Below are 20269 nucleotides of genomic sequence, written 5' to 3'. Positions count from 1 at the left end.
TCGTTCAACCTTTATCTGCACGTCATATTTCAGGTAATAAAATGCAGCGAAAACATTGACAAAAACACCTGCACGTTTGTGAATATCTACAGTAATCGAATGAAATAAAATGACTTTAAAGGGGGAGACCGTTGCACGAGTAAAACCGTCAGATTGAATAAACTAATAAAAGAAGCTAAAATGGTGACGACTTGCAAGAAAACAACTAAAGTCCCCGGGGCAGTAATGAACGAGTTCTAATGTGCTTGTTTTGTGTTTTTTTTTTTTTTACTTTTTAAGATATTCATTGTGTTCAGTGACGAGGCGTTGATAAATAAAAAGCATTATTATTGATGAAATAAACTGAGATTTACGGAACAAGATTAAAAATAAACAAATTAAACAGAAGTAAAATAATCAAATGTTAATAGAAGGTGTTAACGTCTTTCCCCATGATAGAAACATCTTCCGCTGTAGCCTTCGCCCACCTGAATGCACGAGATTCAGGATTTCCTCTAGGCCTTCCTGTAGCCGACAAACAACTTCCATCTGTGGCCTAAATGACTTCCTTATTATCCGCCGCCTCCCTCACAAGTGCAAGGAGAGACTGCAGATTAAAAAGTCTAGTTTATTTTACCTTCGGCCAGTTACGGCCCTCAAAGCAATGTTGAAATCACTTAACACAAAGGAGTGGGGGGGGGCTTTTGTTTTCATTCTTAACATTTTTGCACATTAGCAGTCAACCCTCCTCTTCATACGGTTTCCTTCGATCCGCAGCAATGTGGGTGGACTCTGGCTCGCGACGTGTTCGTGGTGAAGTTCTCGGTCACGCTGAAGCCGCTCCCGCCGCAAAACGTTCACGACCTCGCCACCTTCTCCGCCACCTCCTCCGTCACGCCGGTGACGCTGTCCTGGGACTTTGGCGACGCTTCCCTTCGGGTCAACACCACGGGAGCAGAAGTCACCACCGCCTCTCACAAATATGGACTTCCAGGACGCTACGCTGTGACGGTGACGGCCTGGGCCGAGCACAAAGAGGTGAGGGCTTTTAAAAAAAAAAAAAAGAAACATGTATATTTATTTTCTCTTTGTAGTGCAGTCATTCAAAGGAAAAGCACTCCAGAGTGGTATTGAAGAATATTCCAATGCTTTTAAGTCCATTTAAAACACTCTTGTGATCTTTGTACATGGTGAAACAAGGTAAAAGCATTGGCTCATTATCTCACGTATTTCTCAGTGTCTAAACTGGATAAATGTCTTGCTGGGGTTCCTGAAAAAGACTGACGAGACGCAAGCTGCTATGCATCATTCGCCTGTTGTTTGATCTTCTTAATGCGTTTTCCCTCAGAAACCCACAAGCTACTCAAAACATAATGAATGGGCAAAGGAAGGACCCCAAAGAAAACTCGCTTAGACTTGTAATGTTCGAAACTACACACACACACACACACACACACACACACACACACACACACACACACACACACACACACACACACACACACACACACACACACACACACACACACACCACGGTCATCTCACCTTTTTTTAAATTATAGTACTTGTGTTTTGTCCTGTCTTGTATTGGATTTTATGTTGTTTTTAACTTCCGTGAGGCGACCTTGCGTGTTGTCAAAGGCGTCCATAAATAAAATGTGTTAATTTTTATTATTGTTATGGGTTTTTTTCAAGTACAATTTATGGCATTTTAAAGTGTGTGTGTGTGTGTGTGTGTGTGGGGGGGGGGGGGGATCTATGGCGACAACTTACTGGAATGAAATAATGCTTTGTTTGGAAAAATCGACGGCACCCATTTCGTTGTGTTCAGGTCAGATTAATACACACTTTCTGTTTTAATGGTGACAACAACCTTTGCCTTGCATTGAAACTGCAAATGTTTGCCTTCTATTTGATTCAGTTAAATTAGCTTCAAACTAACGGTTCCAGTTTTTATCGGTGATTATTATCGACATTGAGACGGAAAAAATAGATAAACCTGCATTTCTGTAAACACAGTCATGATGTAAGTGTGTTGTTTGTTTTGCTCCTTTGGCCATTTCCTGCTTCCTTGTGCTTTCAAAGAGAAATTGTGCTTTCTGTTGCGAACCAGGTGCAAAAATAGATTCCCGGCTGTGCTCGTATCACAAAGGAAACTGGAATATTGAAGGAGGTCATGTTCATCTTCACTTCATCTTGATGGTCCTGTATTGAGAACGTTGTTCCATGCTTGTCTAGGTCGTTAAGGTCTCTACCCGTGGGGAGGTGATCGTGACTCTTCCTCCCAAGCTGGAGCTGCACTGTCCCGCCCTCGCTGTGGCCAATAAGAGTCTGGAGGTCCGGCTTGTCAGCTGGGGTGCTGCCGGCTTGGACATGGACTGGAAGATCACAAAGGATGGTGTCCAGGTTGCCAAAGGTAACATTCGTCAACACGCAAGCCGAGTAGCCAGTCTCGCCTCCCAGCTGATGGACAATCAAAGCATTTTCAGCATGCCGTCCAACCTTTTAGTAATCGACGTCCAATTAGTTTGTCCTCTGCCGCTGATGGGAGTCTGAATATCAGGGAAAATGGCTTTCTGTTGAAAACACAAAGAGTGAGACCTAAAGTAGTGCTTAAGAGCCACGTGTACTTTCACTGTTAAGTGTTGAATCCCAAAGAGGGCTTCGTTAACTCCTCTTAATTAAAGCCAAAAAGCACACATTTGCATAAAAATAACAGCAAACTGAAACTGGTAACAGTTTGTATAAAGGTCTACACTATAATGTATTATGACCACATTCATAAGGCATTACTATATATATATATATATATATATATATATATATACACACACATATATATATATATATTTTTTTTTTTTTTTTTTTTTTTTTTTTTATCTAACACTACTATAATAAGGCAGCCGGTGGATCCACACACTGTACAAGATGCCTTTATTTTACCCAAAATGTCTGTACAAGCAACTGAATATCATGTTTTTGTCCCGTATTGGTATGAGAAACTGACAGCAGGTCGCTAAAGGGAGGACCGGCACTGAGTTTTTGTTTCCCACTTGAAGCGCTGGTGCAAATATTTTCATGTTTTGTTCGGTTCGTCTCTTCGTTGCACATTGTTTGCCCTTCTACATCTGAGCCGGTGCACTTTAATTATATTACTTTATTATATTATTATATTACTTATTATATTTATGCTGCTTCCTGCAGCATAAAGTGACACTGTGGCCACAGCGAAGACGCCAAGGTCAAACTTCCACTTGTTAGAATCCTCAGCGCTGAGCAGCTCAAATACATAGAGGCACTTTTCAGCCTGTGCAGTCATGTGACCAGCTCCTTGTCTGTACAATCTGTACTTCATTAATTCCTCTCCCCAGAAGCCAACACACACACACACACACACTAACGAAATGGTAATTGTGTTATTATCTTCTTTCCTCACGCACACACTCACGCACAGTGATAAGGTTCACGTCTTCAAACTTCTCACCGTCCACGTTCGTCGTACCGCCACTCATCTGCCGTGACATTCGCTCCGTTTCTCATATCTGTTGATATTTAAAATTCAGTCTTACTGTTGTTTGATGTATGCAGCGGTTTGATTCTTCAGGGGTATTTTGGTGTTGATTTCCACTGTGGAGCAGATGTATCTTGAGAATAAATACAAAGACAATAGAGAATATTAAGCAAGTGTCATTGATAAATGTCATTGCTGTGTTTTTTGTCTTGAGTTTGTGTTTGTGTTTGATCGTCGACAGTCACATCCACAGCTTTTCCTCTCCACAATTCAAGGTTTCATACTGAAAATGCTCCGGTGGGATGTGAAAACATTGAATACAACACAGCTTTTGTGACTAATATCCAATGTTTTCTCGAACCTCCAGTAATTTTCATTCGCTGCGCTCAACCAAAGTTTGAGTCCAGACATGAAGCTGGAACCTGTTTCATCCAACACCGAGCAAAGAGTGTCGGAAGTCGATAACAGCGCTATCACAGAGGAGCCGGTCACACATTTATAATTAATGTTTGGATTGTGTGAGGAAACTGAAGTTCCCTGGGGGGGGGGGGGGGGGGGGGCAGTTAGTTATTTCTGTTTCGGCTTCGCCCAGGCCTGGACTGCAGAGTTTCATGTAGCGGTGTGCTGGTACGACGATCAAGAATCCTCCAATCCTTAAATCCTCCAACAGGCAAACTATAAGGAGAAAAGTAAAGAAATAAATACATAAATAAATCTATGCTCATTGGCTTTGATCCTGCTTTATGCTTTACTGGATGAAATACATGACGTAGTTTCATTGCCTTTTATAGTAGTAATGATTGTGTGTGTGTGTGTGTGTGTGTGTGTTTGTGTGTGTGTGTGTGTGTGTGTGTGTGTGTGTGTGTGTGTGTGTGTGTGTGTGTGTGTGTGTGTGTGTGTGTGTGTGTGTGTGTGTGTGTGTGTGTGTGTGTGTGTGTGTGTGTGTGTGTGTGTGTGTGTGTGTGTGTGTGTGTGTGTGTGTGTTTTTTTACGAGTCATTATCAGTAGTTTGCACACAACAGGTTGTCCATGCTGCCCTGGGATCTCTGTTTACTAAACTAAAGTGATGTAAAGTACCTAAACGCTAAATCAACATATTGTGGCATACATTTGTTGTTAAAAGTAAAGAAAAATACACATATTCACACATCCATCTTCTATACTGCTTCATCCAACGTGAAGGCAGGAGACATGCTGAACTCAGACCTAATATATGTAATAAAGTGATATTTGGGTCGTTCTGGACTGTGACGTCGACCAGAGAGGGAGAACAAGCTCCAGAGTGTGAACCACAACATCGACATCAACCCGACTGCAGATAGTCAGAACATTCACAACAAACTCAACATGTCATGTAGAAAAGGTTTCTCCAGTAAATCCACACACCACTGCTTATTTGATCAGCTCTTTGTGAACTTTGTGATTTTTTATTTATTTTTTAACAATCAGTCAGTTCTAATCTTGACTTTTAGCAGTGTGACTTCAGACAGTCTGGGAATCGAACAAATGTTTCTGTCCTTGTTTTATCTGTTTTTTTGCACTTCACAATGCATTTCTTTCGTCTTTTTAATCTATAAGAATAAGAATGAATGAATGAACGAATCTTTATTTGGAATGTACAAATAGAAAAATGGAGAGAAAGGGAAAAAAAGAAACATTTAAATGAATATAACAAAAACAAACACATTCCACTTGATCTACATTTGTGTGAACGAAAAGGAGTAGAAAGAAGTCAAACTTTATTTACTCAACCACTCCTATATCCCCGTCAACAGCCTGATGACAAAAGTTACTGACAATTTAATGCGACACCAACAGTTGCACAGATACTTATAATAAACTACGGTACATTTAACAATCAAACCCTCACAAAGAGGAAGTATTGTACTTCTCAAGAATCAGTTCTTTATGTTTTTTTTCCAAACTTTACTATATTTGATATTTCTTCATCTCCATTCCTAATTAATTCCACAATTTTACTCCACAGATGGTAACACAGAAACTTTTCAGGGTCGTGCGAACTTTGGAAAATGAGCTTTCCTCTATAATCAGAACCACTCGGTGTTTCACAGAACGTTTTCTGGATTTTACCCGGTACTGAGTTATTCTTTGCTTTGTACAATATCTGAGTGGTTGTGGACTCCACCACATCAATGAATTTTAAAGTTTTTGCTTGTAGAAATAACGAAAACCAACCTTGTGAACAATTCTTAGCGCCCTTTTCGGTCGTATACCGATTTTTTGGGGAACGAACTTGCATATGCATTTCCGCAGAACTCCACTCAGAAAGTTAAATAAGGAAACACCAGTGAACTATAAAGAATGTAATGTGGTTTATGGTCTAACAGACTTTATCTTTGGCCAGGACTGTGATACTTGTGAGCAGTCGTTTGGCACTAAAATTGTGTCGAAGAATTGAACAGATGTTGGACAAGGTCTTAACTAGTGAAAGCACAATGAACGCTGCATATTAGAGTGTCACAAATGTTGACGAGATGATTATTTTCAGTTTGGTATTTAAATGATTTGCAATCTGGAAGTTCTAATCTCTATTTTAAGAGCCTGTCACGGTTTAACGGTCTGAATTGTGTGAATGTTTCTCTCCTTTTCCAGCGTCTCCTCTTTGTCCGAGGGACAGCGTGTACCACGCCGAGTCCTCCAGCTGTTTCCACATCCTTCCAGGGGAGTTGAGCTGGACTGACGCTCGACGGCAGTGTTTGAACCGCGGCGCGGAGATGGCCGTGGTCAGGAGTGACGCGCTGCGTAACCTGCTGGCACCCAGAGTCACTCAGTGAGTTTGTTTGTTTTTTTTTTGTAGTTTCAGCAGCATTGTCTGTTTTTGCAATGTACCAACTGTGCTGTGTATTCTCAGAAAAAAAAGAAAATCAATAGACATATTTCTATGACTTCTCAATGTATTGCAACATCTTTAAAGCACAAGAATTCAGTAATTGTCTCTATTCAAACGTTCGCAGCATATGCCTTCACATTCAAAATACAATAACCTCACGACTTCTCCACTCGTTGTTTGCATGAACACGATGTTTGCAGCAGGACGCATTCAAACAGATAAATACAGGCGACGTGTGCCGAGTTTTCACTCACTAAAATATATGCATTGTAAAGAAGTGCAGGTCACTTAATTCTCCTTGCTTCTTTGATCTTGTCGGCACGAGCTGGGACTTGTTTGTGTGAAGCGTCAATTATTTATCGGTATGGATTCACGTATTGACATTTTTCTTTGCTCCCTATTTTCTGGATTTGTAAAATACAGTCCGTCGTATTGCATAGGTTCCCCAAGTCGGACGTAATGCTTCATATTAGTCATCATAGCAACGCATCTTTTTCACGTATGTACTGTACATTGGTGCGTCACGCATTCCAGATGGACGCCATGTGAAAGGAGCTCCGCGTTTGGCCTCAAGTACAAGGACAAAGTTTCTTGAGTGTTTGGTGTTGAGGTGGATGAAGGTCACAAAAACACATCTGTAAAAGCACAGCTGCATTACAACTTTAACACCCCAGGAGGAGGAGTCCTGTGTGTGTGTGTGTGTGTGTGTGTGTGTGTGTGTGTGTGTGTGTGTGTGTGTGTGTGTGTGTGTGTGTGTGTGTGTGTGTGTGTGTGTGTGTGTGTGTGTGTGTGTGTGTGTGTGTGTGTGTGTGTGTGTGTGTGTGTGTGTGTGTGTGTGTGTGTGTGTGTGTGTGAGTGAGGGCAGAGGCCTTGGTCATGGGTCTAAATGGATGAGAGAAGAAAAGGCTGCTGCAGATGGAGTTTATCCCCTCCGTCCTCCTCCGCTCATGTTTTCCTCCACCCCCTCACTTATATAAAGACCAGTAATCGGTCCTTGTTTTTAGCCCCCCCCCCCCCAATCCTCTTTCTTCTTGAAAGTTTAACTCCTTGTCCAACTCAGTTGCATCAAGATGTTTTCATAGTATACCTTTGTTTTGGTGAACTGATTCGCGAAGCATCTAACAAATTGACTAAAACGTTGGAAGGTTTGTTGTGCTTCCCGACCAAGAGCTCTTCTTCAGTCACACGCTGGTTTTTGTTAACTGGAAGAATTTCTGCAGTCCATTAGTCGACTCGTGGAGGGAAAATCCATTTTATCTGACACAATCAGAGATAAGTACGGAATGTCTGATATTGTCTGTGTACCAGCTCAATCAGAGCCTCTTTTCAGCCTCCCTGCTCTGCAATCATTGATTGTTGAAGGGAAGTTGAACAAAAATTCAGTTACTTCATTGTCGTTAATTGAGACCGAGGACTCTTAAAACTGAATGTTCTGTGGAGCGTCATGTGTGCGTGTGGTCCATGTCTCCTAACGTGGCATAGCAATGTGGCATGATGACCTTCACAAAAGCGACTAAATGACGTTAGATATCTCAGCTGCTGGTATGTCCTTTCACCATTACGTAGTCGTCCGACTTGATATTGTGTTTTTGCATCTCTGCCTTTATGTGTACACATTTCTTTGTGTCTATTTTCAATCTTAGCTTCCGCAAAGATATTTTTTTGTAGTTTTAAGGGCAAATGCTGTTTGATTGTATTTTTCAGCTGTTCCCCAGCTCTCGGCAAAGAAGATTGTCTGAATTTGCCTCCGTAATGGTGCTCTGATTGGTCGTATTTGCTTTCAGGATCACAGACTAAGGCCAAACACAAGTGAAAATGTTCACTTCATAGCTTGTGCCTCACCAACAAAGGCGTCTTGGTGCTTTGCTCAGCACGACATGTTGTGCTGGTGGACATGAATCCATTACAGTTTGTCATTTCTCAGCTTTCACTGCTGGAATAGACCTTTTGAGGCGTAGACATTCCACTAGACCCGTGAAGGTGTATTGGGGTATCTGTCTGCAAAATCTCAGCAGCAGATTTCTTTTACATCCTGGAATCTTGTGACGGGGTTCCCAGCACATAGCAGTATCACCGCGTCACTGTTGATTGGAGGGCGATCACAGCGGCTGGGGGTTTTGTGGATGCTCTGACCGTGTCGTTCAGCCATCACAGTTTGTCTTGTGTCCCTCTCTCTCTCCTCTCTCCGAGGACCACAAGTTCAACTTGCTGCTGTAATGAATCCACTTCACGTCAGTGGTTTTATTGTTGTGGCTGTCGGGAACACAGTGAGGTTGTCAAAGACATTCACAGCTTGTTAAAACAACATCTTGCTCCTCGAGTGAAGCAGCCAGCCCCTAAACTGGCAGCGGCCGCTCGGCTAAATGTAACATGGCGCGTGTTTGTTTCCACGCCAGGGAGCGAGGCGTGTGGCTGGGGTTGAGCGACGTCGAAACGCCGGGCAAATTGCACTGGGCGAACGGATCCGAGGCACAGGAGGGAGAGGGCGGCCTGCCGCCACGCTCGCAGATCTCCAGTGGCAACGTGTGCGTTTGCCTCGACCAGCATGGCCAGACCAGTTCACACCGCTGCGACTCCAAGCGAGCCTACATGTGCCAGTACACACCTCAAGGTAGGCCAGCAGACAAACGCATGCAATGCCCACGCACTCATACGAAGCTGAATTCAGTTCTTGGTTGATAAATACTCTTGAAGAGGGAATAATCCTTTAAGATCTGAGGTAAAGTTTCAATCGCTCCCTTAATGTTATGGTCGTTTGCCGCGTTGTGTCTTCTCTTTCATTCTCTCACGTACCTCTACAGATCACAGTGCCTTAGGCTTGGTTTTTAAAATGACACCATAGAAAAGAGAATCTCAACAAGCGATCCAAAGGAGAATTGCATTTTGTGCTCGTCAAGGTCAAAATCATGTGGAATGCAGATGGAGTGGCACATATATAAGCCATTTATTTCAATTTAGTTTTTGAAGTGGCTTACATTACTGAAAGCTTGCTTTCATTCTGCCATGATAATAGTGTTGATTGTAGACTGCTGGAGGTGTGATGTTGAGGAGAGCCGCACCATTTTGGTGGTACGTACATCCGCTCAGATGAGTGTGTCTAATGAAGTATTTTAGTGAGAGTAAAAAATTTATAGAAATAAACTTCTTCCTACATGCACTTGTAGATGTAAAAGTGTAACTCAAGCAGAAGGCAGACTGAATTGAGTGTGTCAGTTTGCGCCACAGGAGCAGCTTTAATGAGGCTGAGTTCCTCCAGAGAAACGTATAAGAGGAGCCAACGCAGCACGGCGACCATGTGGATCTGTCTGCCGGTGCCCTAATGGTGTTTTGGTTTTTTTGGTCTCCTCCGCCTTTGATTCTGTCTCGCTGTCTGTGGCAGGCTCCAGTTTTGCAGACAGGTCTTGTGCTGATATGTTGTTCTTTGTTTCTTTAGGGGGTTTATTCTCTTTGTTTTCCCCTCTCTCTTGCTGTTTGGACTTCATTATTTCTCAAGAATTTCCTCTTCCATTCACTTCCCCTCTTCTCCTTCTGCTTCCCAGTCCGTGTCCCAGATGCTGGGGTCTACGCAGTGGGAATGGCTGTGTTTCCATCCCATAATCCCTTGCACCATGCTCCATCAGCGCCACTATCTGCACCACGACCTCCCAGCAGGGCCTTAGAGGTAAGGAGGCATGTCAGTGCGCTAGTTTCGCCCACCGCGGGGTTTCCACAAGGCCTTTTTGATGAAAGCGATTTTCCTCACAGACGCTGTTGTTCCCTGCACTGAGCTTTGTCCGGGATGGTCGCCTGTCCTCACTGGAGTTCGTTGCTCAGGAGCTCAGCTCACAGGTCCACGTCCGCTTCCAGATATACAGACCGCACTGTCATTACCCCAACCCGCACCTGCTGCTACCAGGTGAGCTGCAACGCATCCAGAAAATAAAAAACCCAACTGCACACAGGAATAATGAGCCCTGGCTCTGTGCTGTGGTCGGCAGGACCAATATGAAGGTCAGGGCGATGCCTTTTCCCACGATGAGGCTTCATTCTTGAAAAGAAATCATTAAAAACACGCATGGTTAGAGTTTAATGTACGTCTAACACAGACAAATTGAATAGTTTAAAATTGCGTCCTGCAGGACATCATGATCTTTGATCACATGTGATCTGTCATAATGATTTGTGCAGATTACGAAGCAGAGCGGTTTGTTGACTTTCTCCTTGATTTTTGTGCTGTGACTTTCGTCCTGTGGCCACCAGTTGTAAAATAATCAGCTGTTGGTTAAAATGTATTAGTTAACACATCACCGAATTTCTGTGAATTTATCCTGATTATTCAGTTTTCTGTTGCATTTTAAATGGACCATTTTGTAGTTGCCGGGGATGTACAGTACAACATATTGCAAGGAAACGGGATTTACCACAGTTCAATCACTCTTCTATAATGTAATTTTGACATCGCGGTATTTGTGTAGTGGAGATTGGACACATAGACTTGGGATTGGTAGTTTCAATAGGTTTGATAGGTTTTAATCCCGGAGCATGACCTTTGACCTCCATCAGCTTCCTGAGTGCCACTCTGTGGCAGCACACTGCTTCTACCGTGTTCAGGGTAACCATGAATAGGAGGGGTTAAATGCAGAGGAGGAATTTCCCAATGGGATAAATAAAAGTTATATAGACTTGCGTGTTTTTAGTTGAAGCTCTTGGGTAACTACCACTAAAGTAACTGCTTGTGACGGCCCTTCAGTCTAAACAGGCAACAGCTACTATTTGGTGTGAGACGTGTGCGGGGTGGGAGGCTCGTTGTCAAGTGTTGGGGGACAAAAATTAAATCCACATCAGCTTTCAAAGCGTCGTCCATACAATATCCAGCCCCGTCTGAAACTGTTGGCTAGGTGGTGGACATGTTAGGAATCGATGTATCTGGGGCAAAAGCAAGGTCAAACAGATGGAGGAGGAGGAGGAGGAGGAGGAGGAGGAGAGGCAGCTTGTTTTCTATCACAAGTTATTCGTAAACGCAGCAGCAGCAGCGTGAAGAGATGATTTAGATATTATCGTATCACAACTGCAGTATTAATGACGGCGACAGCTCTGCTCCTCTCTGAGATTTCAGCGCTGTGAACAAACGGCACACGTCATTCACAAGTACACACTTCAGGGCTTCCTTTTAAGAGATCTGTTTGTTTGATTTTGTCTCTTGCATTCTAATTTATTGCTTTCATCTGCAATTTTGCTTTATTGTACAAAGCAAGTGGGACAATTTCTCCCATTTTTTTGTGTTCATTTTTAAAGTCATTGTCGTTTTTTGTTGTTGTTTTTTTTTTTTAAATCAGCATGATTATATTTTCCATTTTGAAACTTTCTCGCAAAAAGACAGCGATGAGATGAACAAGTGCTTTGTTACGACGTGTTTGTAACCTGGCGTAGAAATTGCAAAACCAGTAATTTACTGCCTTTTTGACTAAATAATAGTCCTCTTTCACTGCGCCGCTATTCAATATGAGCCTCGTTCTCTTTCACAGCATTGCATTGTTAGAACTTTTATGATAATCAAACTTTTAAATAAACTTGAAGTATCAAAACCTGAAGCTAATCATCCGGTTTACAGCATTCATGGATGTCTTACAATGATCAGATGATTAAGAAGACGTTTATGTCTTTTTCTTTCTTTTTTTTTATTGTAGCTGTGTGTACAGCGGGTTGCGTGTAGTGGTTACGACTCTCAACTCACAGTGAAAATACCACTTGGATGCCTTCCTGTGCAGAGTTTGCATGTTCTCCCTGTGGGGTTTCCTGGTTGCATAATTCCATTTTACCCGTAAATCAGCGGAGAGTGGCTCCAGCGACCTGTGGCCTTCTATATATCTACGGAGAATGACGAGGACAAACTAATCTCATACCACAGGCTGTGGAGTTCCGGCGTGTTCTCCGGTCGCCGTCTGCATCCCCAATGACACCCGGAGCGGTGACCCGCCCTCCTGCCCACGACTACAGCAGTGGTGCCCCTTCCAGCGCCGCTGCTTGCCCCTCTCCAGTCCATGCCAGACTTCTTCCTGCCCCAACTGCACCCAGGGTCACCAGCTCCCACCAGGGACAATGAGGCCTCGATATTCCCTACAGAGTGAAGTGGTCTTCTCTCTTCCAGCCGGCCCAGTGACTCACATGCAGGCGAGTGCACCTAATGGGGATTTGATTTTGAATTTCTAGTCCATGGACCAGAGGCTTATTTTTGACAAAGTGGTACCATCTGGGTGGGCAAAGGTTATCATATATTTCCTGAATGCTGACGGTCTCAGGCGTCTGAAAGAGCATGGTAACCTTTTCAGCTTGGCAGCTTTTAGAAATTACAGCTCGGCAAAGATCGGAAATGGCAAGGCACATTATACATTTCCTGAATGCCTATAGCCTTGCCTTCAAGATTACATTACTTTTGGAATTATATAAATATATGTGGCAGTATCTAGTATCTAGAGCATAATAAATGAAGTAATATCCTTAATTTTGCTTGTTTTCTTATGCTTTGACCTTGGAGCATCACCTTGACCTTCAATGATAGAGTGCCATAAATTAATTCCCCATATCAAATAACCTTTAAGTATGCGTTTATTGCAAATGTATATCATTTTTGTATGCTGAGCTATTGCAATTTTACATTTTCACAGTTTGCCATATTTTATTTTTATTTTTAAAAGTTACCAAAAGTTGAAAAGGTTATCGTGCCTTTTCAGACACCAGAGACTGTGAGCTTTCAGAAAATATATGGTCGGCAAATATCTGCCCACCCAGATGGTTCCATATTGGCCTCCGGCCCATGGACTATTCAGGGAATTAACAGACCAACTGAACAAATGAGGCGATCTATTATCTGCAACCTAAGATTCTGTGACGCTTGTTTCTCCCAGATACAAGACCAGTTGGAGGACATCCTCGTTTCCCGTGGTGATGTCATCGCCCTGCAGCACGATGGCGGTCCGTCGTCACTCCTCCGCTGTCAATCCTCTCCACAGTCCCAGGGGAAGCAACCCGTTTTAGCCTTCAACCAATCAGAGTGGTTCTGGCTCAACAAGACCAGGCACTTCCCGGGCACTTCAGCTGACCACGATGTTCCCCCCCTGCCTGACCCCGAGCTGGACGTGGAGGCGCTGGTGGTGGATGGCGAGGGCGGCTGGCTGGATGAAGTCGTCTGTCCCGTCAGAGTGCTCTATGTAGGACAAAACGAGACTCTGCTGCAGGGAGCCCAGCTGTCCACGGGTCTGCCAGAGCCCGGCGCCTACAGCCTGCTGGTAAGTCATCAAAGCAGCGTGTCATGACCCAGCGTGCAGCTCACAGATTTCTACACGCGAAGAGGAGGCCACTTCGGAATGCAGAACCTGGCGCGTTATCTCTATTAGGGTCATTTATTTAGCAGGTTTTAGTCGAAGCAAGAGTCTTTTTATTTGTGAGGATTGAAGCAGAGATGAACACTGATTATTGTGATTATTGTATTGTCATCTCCACTTCCAGAGGAGCCAAACTATGACCGAGCACCTCGACCATGAGGTTCAGATTTGTTAAAAGAACTTTCGTCTTATAAATTATGAAACCAATGATGTAAAAACGTTTGGGAATTTTTGCACGTGTCTAGAAGTATAGGCATGGTGTTTGCCAATTGCCTTCCTGACCTGAGGCTGGAGGGGCAAACTTTGTAACCAGAGGTTTACTGGTTACATGCGGCATAACACGTGGATTACCTGGCCTGCTGTGGTGACCCTGGCTGCTGACAGGGGAAACACATCCTCTCTCTTGTGATGAAGTTACATGAAATCTGAGAAATAAATGTATTGCTCTTCCAGGTTACTTCTGCTGATCCGTCGTACCCGGCCACGGCGTCCTGCCCACTGCGGGTTGTGCCTCCTCTGGGCTTGACCGTTCTCCACCCTACTCCACTGAACGGCAGCGTCTACCTCCAGCCCAACGACACCCGGCTTCTCCTCCGTGTGCAGTCTGCGGACGTGACAAGGATGTCTCGGCGTGGCAGCAATCTCAGCGTGACGTTTCAGCCGGAATGTCCTCCGGAGTTTTCATCCGGTCCGGCTCTCTGCCAGCCGGGGCCCGGCTCGGGGTCCAGGGCGGAGGCCGCGGAGCCGAGCTTGTATGCAGTGCTGGATCTGAAGCTGGGGGAAGAGGAACAGAAGACTCCGGTGCAGGTGGAGCTGGATGCCCACAATAACGTGACGGAGGCCAGCCTGGTCGTGGTCGCTCATGTTGAGGAGCCACTGAGAGGGCTGGTGGTGCAGCCGCATCCGACACACAGAGTCCTGATGGAGTCTGTTGTGGTGAGTGTGTTGCATGAAGAAAAAATATATATTTAGTGTTAATGATAAATATTAACATCTGCACTGACCTCTGTGTGTTTTAGAGCTACACAGCCTCAGTGCTTGAAGGATCTAATCCCACGTTTAAATGGACAGTGGATGACAAGCCCTATTTCACCTATTACAACACTGTCCTCAACGTCATCTACCAGCACGCTGCCATCTACAAGCTCACAGTGAGTTCCTGTCATGGCCTGTCACGTGTGACAGATTTTCTTTCAATACCTTGCTTTCCAGAAGCATTCATTCAGAAACGCTGAGAATAATTGTAATTAGAAGGGTTTTCACTCCTGCCTTAAATGTGGACTGAAATATTCAAGATTTTATGGAAGTGATCACTCTACAGCTTCTCTAAATTAATAGGATAAAAATACACCGCGGCTTAAAAACTGTAAGCTTTTTACAACATAAGAGCCATTGTTTGATGGGTTGAAATTACTTTTTTTTTTTAAACTCTCATTGAATTTTGGAGTATACTCCAGCCTTTTGTTGTCCTGTTATTCCTGGCTTGATTGTCTTGTCGACCGCTGCGTGACGTCTCTCCCAGGTGACGGCCATGAACCACGTCAGCGCGCTCACAGAGCATTTCAACGTCACCGTGGACCGGCTGCAGCCCATGGCCAACCTCACAGTCAAAGGCGTGCCAGATGTGGTGCCTCAGGGCTCCACTCAGACTCTCACCACCTCCGTGCTCGTAGACAAGGCTGTCGCCGCCACCTTTAGGTACAAACGTTTGTATTCAAGGAGTTTGATAGAAGGCTGTCAAAGTCATTTTAGTTCAGGGACACGCTAGGTTTGGCATAGTAACCTGAAGTAATGACCGGTCCAACTTTCAGCTTAGCTTTAAGGCAAAACAATGAGCATATTTGGAATATTCACACAATTGTGAACTTCGGTAATGAATTGTCTGAAAATTCGTCAGAAACTAACTAAAATATGAAATGTGACTTCTGTAGCCTTCAGTGTGCACGTTTTCACAAGCTCACGCTGCATCGCTCTCACGTTAATGTTGTTTCACTTGCAACTGGTAAACTGGCTGCATTACAGGCATGACGTCAGTTCTGTGTTGTATTCTCGTTCTCATTGGACATGTAAGCAGAGCAGTTGCTCTTTTTTGCGAAATTGCAGTCTTCTTTGTAAAGTTCGCCTCATGCCAGGTCATCCTGCAGGCCACATCAGACCCTCTGTTGGTCTGGTTTTGACCCGGAGGCCATATGTTTGACACCGTTTGTAAAAATGGTTAGCGTCAGGGTTTGATCGTCGGCATGATAGAATTTCAAAGGAAAATTGTAGTTTAAAGCACCTCTTTCTTTGTTCTTCTTTCTTTTACGGCTCACTGATCACATCTGTTTGTGTGTGACTATCTTCCACCTTTGTTTTGTTTCACCCTTCTCTCTTTTTGTCTTCCCGCGTGCCGTAATCGCAGCACACAGTGAGCAAAGTGAAAGCAGTGGCTTCAATTTATAACCGTGTGGTTTGGGAACATTGCTGACAAGAATTTTCCTTTCTACGCGGCTGTTTCCCCTGGACTTTTTTTTTTTTTCTTCCACTCTCTCTATTTCACTCGGCTACCTCGATCCTTTTTTTTTTTCTTTTCCCAAGCCTCTGGGCTCTGCAGCACTCTTTTATTTAGTTTCTCTATACTCACAATTCTGGGTCCAGTGAGGCTTCCTGAGTTTTCATTTTCCAGTTTTCCTCGTCCAAACCCTGCATTGCATTGTCAGAAAAGATTCCTTCCTTTCCAGTGAGAGCGTAGGTTTTTGTGCGTGCTTTATTATTACTTTAGTGAGGGTTTACAAATGTTTACGCAATCACATTGTGGGGACCAAAAAGGGACAAAAGGCACATTTACTCAGAAGATTGCCTTTTAATGGTTTAACGTTTCTTTGTTTTCCTGCAGATGGCATTTTGGTGATGGTGGATATAAGGAGTTTGAATACAAGCCTCCCTACCCTTCTTCCACCCTCTGCCCCGACTCCCCAAATCAAATCCTCCTCAGCAAGAACATCACCTACATTTACTCACAGCCAGGTAACCATGGATTTTGGAACCTTGTGAAAATGTCTTTATGTGAAGATACAATGTTTTCTGGAAGAACTCGAGCTTATTTCAATGTGCTGCATGTCTAATGAATTGTATTCTCTGGGTTTATAAATCACGATCACTTTGGCAAGATATTGAAGAAGATGCCGAGTCTCGCGTCAACAATGCAGACGTTGTGGTCGCTTTGCACAAAAGCTAAATTTACGAGAACCTTGAAACAGTGGGTCGTGAGTCACACTTAAAATAAATACAGATGTTCGCCACTGGGACCAGTGCTTGTACTAAGTGCAATAATGATCTTCGTCATCTGGCCATTAGCTGTGGAAAGCAGAAGCAGTTTATCAAACGTTAACAGTCATTAGAGTCTTCAGATACTTTGAAAGAGTCGGTTGAGTCAGCGCTGCATCCAGACAGCAGCTTCTTCTTCTATTACAGAATGACATGCAAATTAACTGATATAAACAATAGAGTGGAGATATCTGCTGCAGTTACCATTTATTCTGTTCCAAGTGACTATATTCATCTGTGCTCGGATCTCAAAACAAATGTTGATAATGATTAAAATCAGAAGTCTGGCGACAGTTTCAATGTTGTAGCTCCAATTTTCAATATTTTGTTTCTTAACTTCACTCTAAATGCTTTTAACGGACCCAAAACTTGTACATCAGTTGTAATTGCAAGCTACAAGAAGATAATGACAAACAGCTAGTTTAACATAATTTTAAATTTTTTTTGTTTTCTGTCCCTCTTCTCTTGCTCAGGGATATACACAGCAGTGGTGTCCGTGTCCAATCGTTTTGAGAACATCAGTCAGAGTATCAACATGAGTGTCTACAGCATCCTCACCCGTGTGGATATACAAACAGAGCCTCGGCTCCTCCTCGTTGACAGATCGGTCGATTTCGAAGCCCATCCTCTCCCCTCCCCCTACGGCATTCACTATGACTGGCACTTTGGAGATGGGTCTGCCCCGCAACAAGGACGCCGAGTAGCGCACACCTTTGCGCAGAGTGGAAACTTCACCGTCTGTGTTTCAGTGAACAACACCATCAGTGCCAGAGACACTTGTGCCGAGATGTTTGTGTATGAGGAGATTGAGGATCTCACAGCTGAAAGCTCCTCTCCCACAGAGCTGCACAGTCCCACCAGCGTGTGGGCGCGGTTCTCTTCAGGTAATAACATCACGTGGGTCTTCTCGATGGGCGACGGGAGCAGCTACACCACGTCTAACTCTCGCGTGTCGCACAGCTACAACCAAGAAGGCAATTACACGGTAAATGTGACCGCCATGAACGCAGTGAGCTCGGTCTGGACCAGTCTGCCAATCCAGGTGTTTGTCTTCCAAGTTATACGAATGGAGCCATCAGGATGTGTCCAAGAGCGGACCACCATCCACTTTCAAGCCTGGGTGTCTGGTAACACATCACTCCATCGTTACGAATGGAGCTTTGGGGATGGAACCGCCAGTGAGACGCACTTGGGAAATCCCAGAGTTTCACACACGTACTGGACAAGTGGGAACTACCACCTCGCTCTGGTTGTTTCCAGTGGCGTCAGCAAGGCGGTCAAGCCCAACTTCTTCAGCTTGGTGTGCGTGCAGCCTGCTCTGACCAACATCAGCCTCACTCACGAGAAAACCCATTATGCCACCGGAGAGGAAATCCTCTTCCAGGTTAGAGCCGAGCCACATTTTGACTACACCTATAAGTGGGACTTTTGTAAAGAGGAAGACCCTCTCCTGGTTTATGGCTCTGGGAAAGCCGTAACAACGTACGACAACCCAGGTCGGTACAAAGTGACAGTAAATGTTTCCAACAACATTTCCTCCAGGAACACAAGCACCGACATCGAGGTTCTGAGGCCCGTTGGAGCCGTTGTCATTAAACATAATGGCACAAAATTCAATAATCTGACACTTGGAGCTCCATATATTTTCAAGACTTCTTCGTTGAACAACAGTGTCACTTACACCTGGGACTTTGGAGATGGGAAAGTGCTCACTGGCCAAAATACTCTCCACACCTATAACATTTCTAGGAAGTACAATATAACACTGAGAGCCGTCAACTCAGTCAGCCAGAATGTAACGGTTCTACCCGTTGCTGTGCTCGCACCAATTCGTGGGTTAACGGTGAATGCCAGCCTGATAAATGTCCCTCTGAATGCCTCGGTGGACTTTGAGGCTCGCATGGAGGAGGGAGACGGTGTCCGGTTCTCCTGGATTCTGTGTGATCGTTGCACCTCCATCCCAGGGATCAACACAATGTTTTACACTTTCCGTTCTGTTGGCGCTTTCAACATCATCGTGACAGCAGAAAATGATGTCGGAACAGCTCAAGCCAGTATCTTCCTGTTTGTCCAACGTGAATTGGAAGGGTTGCAGATTTTAGCGGAGAAGGTGGAAGGAGGTGGATTTACAGGTTTGGAGGGTTGTTGCTTCCCGACAAACCGTGTTCTCCACCTGCAGGCAGGATTAAAAGAAGGCACCAACATGACTTTCACCTGGAACTTCATCAGAGATCTCGAGCCCGCCGGCTCGTTCAACTCAACAGGAAAGGCTCTGGAGCTTAGTTTTTCCAAGCCAGGTCCACGTGACATCTTCCTCCGGGCAGCCAACCTCCTCGGCCGGCTGGTCGTCAACAGAACAATCTACTTTTTGGAACAAGCCGGCGGCGTGATCCTGCAGATTAGCAACAACCCAGTTGCAGTCAATGCTCCAACAAATCTGACAGTGGAGGCAGTCAGAGGCTCCGACCTGCACTACCGTTGGTCTGTGGATGGGAACAATCTGCAGTGGAGTAAACCCTGGAGGACTCACACCTTCAGCAGTCCTGGTGAAAAGCAAGTTGCCGTTGAGGTCTTCAACGAAGTCAGTTCGCAGATTGTGTCGGGGATCGTCAGTGTTCAGGAAGTCATCTCCGGGCTGAAGTTCTCAGCTTCTCACGTGTTCGAGCAACGTTTTGTAGCCACGGGCGACAGCATAACACTGGAGGGGGAAGTGACGACAGGAACAAATGTGATGTGGACGTGGCTGCTCGACGGAAGGACAGAAGCGGGAAGGAAAACGTCTGTGATCTTCCACGAGCCAAAGACGGCCGTTATCACCCTGAATGCCACCAACGACGTCAGCGGTGGCGTGGTTTCCAAGGAGGTCTTTGTTCAGGACAGGATTCAGGGATTAGAGCTGAAAGCAAGTGCCAACCATGTCGCGGTCAACGAGAGGGTGGACTTTACCATTTCCATGGCAGCGGGTTCAGACGTGCATCTGATCCTCAGCATGACCGGCGATGCCACCGTTTACCCTCAGCCCAACCAAACCTTCAGCCACGTGTTCACCCGGGTGGACACGTATATGGTGAATCTGACGGCCTACAACAAGGTAACATACATTCTGCATCTCATGAGAACATGTAAAGCACTTTAAGATGTCAAAACAGGCTATCCCCAATATATCGGTTGTGAAAACAAAGAAATTAAATCTTTTGCTGGACAATTTTCCAGTTTTGCTAAATTCATCACATTTGCAGCTTGTTTTCTGGTATATATGGA

The 20269-nt window shown here is 44.6% G+C and overlaps 1 protein-coding gene across 1 annotated transcript in view; it reads left to right on the top strand.

Annotated features, from left to right (window-relative positions):
• Positions 1–20269, top strand: part of pkd1a (polycystic kidney disease 1a) — a 75424-nt gene that overhangs the window by 23775 nt on the left and 31380 nt on the right. Inside the window, exons 7-19 of the mRNA XM_080520335.1 lie at positions 757–1017; positions 2218–2395; positions 6104–6281; positions 8738–8952; positions 9881–10002; positions 10086–10236; positions 12229–12491; positions 13226–13606; positions 14156–14638; positions 14722–14853; positions 15225–15400; positions 16578–16708; positions 17482–20099. Of these exons, the coding sequence (XP_080376461.1) occupies positions 757–1017; positions 2218–2395; positions 6104–6281; positions 8738–8952; positions 9881–10002; positions 10086–10236; positions 12229–12491; positions 13226–13606; positions 14156–14638; positions 14722–14853; positions 15225–15400; positions 16578–16708; positions 17482–20099 (5289 nt within the window). The remainder of the gene's footprint in view (positions 1–756; positions 1018–2217; positions 2396–6103; positions 6282–8737; positions 8953–9880; positions 10003–10085; positions 10237–12228; positions 12492–13225; positions 13607–14155; positions 14639–14721; positions 14854–15224; positions 15401–16577; positions 16709–17481; positions 20100–20269) is intronic.

The sequence above is a fragment of the Blennius ocellaris genome (assembly GCF_963422515.1).
Source record: "Blennius ocellaris genome assembly, chromosome: 3".
Lineage (NCBI taxonomy): Eukaryota > Metazoa > Chordata > Actinopteri > Blenniiformes > Blenniidae > Blennius > Blennius ocellaris.
Note: the sequence above shows the minus strand (reverse complement) of the source record. Positions and strands in the feature narration are given on the sequence as shown.